Source organism: Berghia stephanieae, chromosome 9, assembly GCF_034508935.2.
Source record: "Berghia stephanieae isolate SIO BIC M18660-M18661 chromosome 9, UCSD_Bste_1.3, whole genome shotgun sequence".
In the NCBI taxonomy this organism is placed as follows: Eukaryota; Metazoa; Mollusca; class Gastropoda; order Nudibranchia; family Aeolidiidae; genus Berghia; species Berghia stephanieae.
Window position 1 is genome coordinate 4,978,649 of NC_088368.1, and position 6,253 is coordinate 4,984,901.

The 6,253-nt window shown below is 33.8% G+C and overlaps 1 protein-coding gene across 1 annotated transcript in view; it reads left to right on the forward strand.

Moving 5' to 3' along the window:
- The window catches only part of LOC144979284 (uncharacterized), a 9,630-nt gene extending 7,377 nt beyond the window's left edge, over positions 1-2,253 (forward strand). Inside the window, exon 2 of the mRNA XM_078925904.1 lies at positions 600-2,253. Coding sequence (XP_078782030.1) covers positions 605-2,227 — 1,623 coding nt within the window. The 5' untranslated portion in view covers positions 600-604 and the 3' untranslated portion in view covers positions 2,228-2,253. The remainder of the gene's footprint in view (positions 1-599) is intronic.
- The last annotated feature ends 4,000 nt before the right edge of the window (positions 2,254-6,253 follow it).

The window sequence follows — 6,253 nt, forward strand, 5'->3', positions numbered from 1 at the left end:
GACTTGATATTTTTCGCATCCGCTTCAGATTCTCATATGACCTCACATAAGTAAAGGGGAGACATTCCGAAAGCTCCTACATCCCCAGTATTCATTCAATTTCTATTTTCACCGTTGATATTTTGTCAGGCGTTTATTTATTCACTTTGTCATTATATAAAAGCGTTTTAAAAACTCTAGATTTGTGAAAGTTTAAAATTTCCTAATTTGACCATTGTTTTGATTCTCGGCCGCCATTTTAATTTGTGAAGTATTGAAGGTAGTGCAAAGCACTCCCAAGTAAAGCGTGGTAAAGACTTGCGACTTATTGATATTGATATCCACTGACTGATAAACTAAAATCATGCAGAATAAAGCATGGCAGCGACGACAAGCACATAGATTAAAATGTGCATCAAATCGTAATCAAGCTAATCAAGAAAATGATTCTGGCAATATCGAATGAAAATAGTTCTTTCCACGCGAAATTGCGGGCTTTTTACTAGTATATATATATATATATATATATATATATATATATATATATATATATATATATATATATATATATATATATTTATATATATGTATTTATTATACTTTTTTCTTTTAATTTTCAGGCACAATGAATACCGACTCGCTTTTTCGTCAGCTAGGAGGGTGTGGCCTTTTCCAAACTCTTTTGGCAGGATGTGTTTCATTGACGTATTTAGCATGTTCTTTCAGCACCGTATTCATGGCTTTTGGAGGCTACAACCCCGGATGGCGATGTTTAGACAACACAACGTTCGCTATTGAAAATATCAAGAGCGAAAACTACAAGGAAGTGGGACACTTTGGGAAGCGCGAGGAGCAGGACGGACCACCATCGGATGACAGTGACGGATTCAACCAATCGTGTGGAGGATTTTCAGAATGTGGGCGTGTCGAATTCCACCCAGAATCCTCTACGATTGTTACGGAATTTGGACTGATTTGTGATCAGGCTTGGAAATCGTCATTGATTATTTCCCTGCAAATGGTGGGGATGACAATAGGGACGTTATTGTCAGGTTATTTGAGCGATATTTATGGAAGAAAATCTATATTATGTATCATGGGATTGGTTCATTCTGTGCTTTCCCTTCTCTCGGTAGCCTCGTCATCATGGGAAATGTTTGCAGCTATCCGCTTTTTTCTGGGCCTTTCTACTGGAATGGTGTTCAACACCTCGATTGTATACATGACAGAATTTGTCACTCCAAAATGGCGAACTGTCATGACTAGTTTGCCACTATGGTGTCTGGGCTGTTTTATATTCTCTGTCAGTGCTTTCGTCTTCAAAAACTGGAAAGAAATTCACATTTTTAACGGAGTATTTTCTCTTATCATCATTCTGCCTGTTTTGAAATGTCCTGAAAGTCTTCGATGGTTGATAGTTCAGGATAAAGACGCAAAAGCCATGAAAGCTGTTTTCCAAATTGCCAAATTGAATAAAGTGGAGAATGCTAATTTTGTTAGATTGAGACTTCCGATGATAAAAGAAGAAACTCGCAAAAATAGAACCACCAATTTCGTAAACTTTATCAGTATCTTTAGAAAAAATGCTCTTGTTTATAATTTTATTTTAGGCTTTGCCTCATTTCTGTCGTGTCTAATTTATTACTCAACTAGCTTTGGGCTAGCTGCATTGCCAGGAGATATCTACATAAACAACATCATTGTCTACATCACAGAATTGCCGGCTAATGTGATCGCCTCTTTAGTCCCAAACTTGATTGGAAGGAAACCAACGGGGATTGCTATACATTTGGCCCAGGCAATCTCCATTTTTATCTTCGTTGCCTTAGATTTCTTTTCCACCGGAAGTGTAAAGACAATCGGCGTGTTGGTGTCAATCGTCGTAACAAGAATTTGTTGCGATATCGGTTTTTATATCACTCTCATATGCACCAATGAGTTGTTTCCTACAATCGTCCGAACAGCTGCTGTGGGTTGGATGCAATTCTTGGGCGGGATCGGAGGGATTTTATCTCCATATTTGATATTAACAAATGACGTCATACGCGTGTCCTTCCTTGTGATGGCTGTGTTAAGCTTGGTTGTTTGTGGCTTGTTTGTTTTTGTGCCAGAGACGTTGGGAAAAGATTTGACTGATAATATGGAATGCAAACATTCTGATAAAACTGAAGGTGAAGATCTAGGAAACATTGACGTTACAATAAATAACCACGAGCCTACAACAATCGTCTTACCACAACCGGCGTGATTGATCTCATTAAACGTCAAGTTCTTGGTCTTTATTTCTGTACAAATACCAGGTTCTCGTTCGTCCGCGTCAGTAAAAATATTCAATTCAATTCCGTTTAATTCAAAGGTTTGTTTTTAGGCAATATGAAAGAAAATTGCGATGTTTAAAAACTGGTTCACTATTTAATTGAAAGTGAAAGGGTAAAACCACTTCTTTCGAGGACAGGATATATACCTTGTGTAATTCATCTTCTATTTTCAGAATGATGATATCTTATCTTCTAGTCCAAATATATATGCTGGTCGTCGATGGTAATGATCCATCCTTGCTAGTGTATTTTCCCTAATCTTATGAATCTGCCTATACATCCTGTTTTAGCTTTAAAACCATTCTATGCTTCCTGAACAACAAGCCTATACTTATAATCAACACCCATCATCCTACTTCTGGGACATCCAAAAAAGATTCAACAGCAAGAGAATGATTATACAATGAAATTGATATGTTAATCCGAGACCATATTATAAATGACACAATAATAATCACGGCGATTTCAATGCAAAAATAAGATAAAGGAAAGATAACAACGAAACATGCCTTGGTGCTTATTCCAAAGGACTGCGCAATGAAAATGACCAGTTTCTTATTGATTTTTGCTATGAACATAAATTATTCATATATAATAGTGACTTAAAACACCCTTCCCGCCTTATGGCAAGGAACGTGGAAAAATTCTGATGATAAGATTATCAATACGTACAATCAGATAGACTGTATCATAATATCGGACAATTAAAAACGCATTCTCAATGATTCACGAACATATGCAGGAATGAAGACATCCACAGACCATAGACTCGTAGTTTCAAAGTTCAGGCCAACAGCAGAAAATGAAAATAAGCCAAAGCATAAGCATTACAAACAAAATAGAAAATCGATCAAAGACTTCAGCAGTGTAAGAGACGACCTAGTCAAAGAAAAATTCAGAAACAAACTCGCGTCGAATCTTTCGTCAAAGAATTTAAAGGATGCCTCTAATCCAGCTGAAATTCAACAACATCTTTTCCAAAGCGTGCTGATGAGCAGGGAAACAATACTACCTGAGAGAAGTAGTACACAAAAACAAGATTACTGTCCAATACTGCATGCCTTATCACAGCAGCAAAAACAACTGAGACTTGACATCAACAGGTGCTCAAATACGGATGCGAAGAACAAAATGAAGAGACAAAGAAATGAAATTATGCATAAAATTAAATCTCAATCAGTAGATAATCACAAAAGAAAGTATATGAGATTGTGACAGAAATAAATAGTACGAGTGACAGTATGAAATTGTTCAAAGAGGTGAATACAATCAAACGACACAAAACACATTCAAATATAAATGTAATAAGACCTTATGTAATGATAAAGAAATTATAAACAATATAAGCGTGTACTACACTGAAAAATGCAATGGTATTCAATAACAACAGATCGCCAGGTCTAGATGGTGTTAGAGCAGAATAACTAAAATGTCTTGACGACGAAGGCATGCAAATACTAGCGGATATGTATAAGATATATAAAACAAAACAAGTTTTCAATCTTAGAAGCGGAAAACTCATTCTGCTAAAACAAACCAAATAAAAAGAAAGGCCCTTTAGAAAATTTGCGACCAATCATTTTATTATCCACGCTAATAAAAGTTTTAAGCACAATCACGCTCAACAGTATTAGAGAATAATAAAGTTTAATAATAATAAAGAGAAAAGGTAGATTGATATCTCTCACAATCACAAAGCGGGTTTAGAAGAGATAGAAGCACTTCGGACATAGTATGGGCCCATCGATGGCTGAAAGCCAGAATGGAGAAATATAAGTTAGAATTTGCCATACTTGGAATCGATATGAGTTCCGCTTTCGACACTATATGTAAAACCAAGTTGTTGTCAATCCTTGACTCAGTCTTGGACAAAGATGACGTGAAGCTCATAAGATACCTATTATCAAATACGACATTACAATTTGAATCCAGCAGAGAATTAACAACAATATCAACCTCGATTGGATCCCCTCAAGGAGACAGCTTGAGTCCAATTCTATTCACGATATACCTCGAATCGGCCATGAAAGATCTAAGACGAAAATTACCACCAGTAGACATGATCACTCGAAAATTGATGGACGCAGATGATACAGACCTAATCTTTGAATCAGAGCATCAAGCCAAAATATACACGCCAACAATATCAACCACCCTAGAAACAAGGAATGAAAACAAAACAGAATATACAAAAATCAACAGAAATTTAAATGAATGGAAAACTGTAAGTAAACTAGGCTTTGATCAACGAACATGAAGACATTAGAAAACGAAAGCATCTGGCCACAAATGCATTCAACAAGCTCCAAAATTTATGGAATAGAAATAACATAATCAATGAGAAGAAACGAATATAGGTATACGAGGCACTGATTATTCCGATATTGACATATAATTGTGGAACCTGGGGCCTCACAAAAAATAACTTAGAAAGTCTCGATTCATACCACCGCAAACAATTACGTCGCGTAATCGGAATCTATTGACCAGCGACAATTACAAATACTGATCTCTAGGGAAAAATAGGGTCCAGCGCCTGAGCACAATAATAAAAGAATAGCGATGGAGGCTATTTGGTCACATCTTAAGTCGTGAAGATAACATCCCACCCAAAACTGCAATGACAGAATATTTCCTTCATGGCAACAAATATGTAGGGAGACCATTAACATCAATAGTAACTACCATAAACTAGGACCTCTCTACATATCAGAAATTTCTGGATTCAGATGACGCCGAATTAATCCCTGAAAAACTAAGAAATATTGCAGTGCTCTCCGCACTAAAGTCACAACAAGATCTCCACAGCCTCAAACTCTTGCCCAGGATTGTGACCAATGGAAACAATTAACAACATAGATGGAGAGAGCAGATATACTCATCGACTATGACTGAATCACACAATCCTCAGCCAGCGTCATTCGGACTGCGAGGCTTACTACTACTACTACTACTATTACTACTACTACTACTACTACTACTACTACTACTACTACTACTACTACTACTACTACTACTACTACTACTACTACTACTACTAAATAATAATAATAATAATAATAAAATAAAATAATAATGATGATGATAATAATAATAATAATAATAATAATAATAATAATAATAATAATAATAATAATAATAATAATAATAATAATAATAATAATAATAATAATAATAATAATAATAATAATAATAATAATAATAATAATAATAATAATAATAATAATAATAATAATAATAATAATAATAATAATAATAATAATAATAATAATAATAATAATAATAATAATAATAATAATGATGATGATGATGATGATGATGATGATGATGATGATGATGATGATGATGATGATGATGATGATGACGGTGATGATGTTTAGTGGATATTGCGCTAAATAAAAGCTTACGATATTTTAGTAGCAGTAATAGTTATAACAATATATCTTATTATATATTTTTGAGGAATTAACAATTAAAATTTTTCCACAATACTTAATTGGATCAAAGTGGTATTTTATTGGATTGAACGGATAACGGTAATAGAACTAATTATTTTATATATTTTACTTTTTCAACTTTGTCAGTAGAAATATTAAACTGAAATCAAATATTAATATTGATTAGATATAATAAAACTCGGATTATAGCAATACAATACAATTGTAGCGTTATCCCGAAATAACACAGAATTGAACCGGCTGTTCACATAATTATTTTAAAAATATTTCTGTACTATTTGCTTGTTTTTTTTTTTTTGTTGTTGTTTTTATTTTCCTTCTCAATATCACTTAAAATAAAATATAGGAACTTCAAATAAATTATGCATGGACACAATAAAAATTGTTAAAGCAATTTGCCGTTAATCTGATCATAATAAAAGATATTTAATCAGAACAATATATATTATAATATTTGATTCGATTATTTTTCAGGGAACTACCGTTCATTTTACAAAA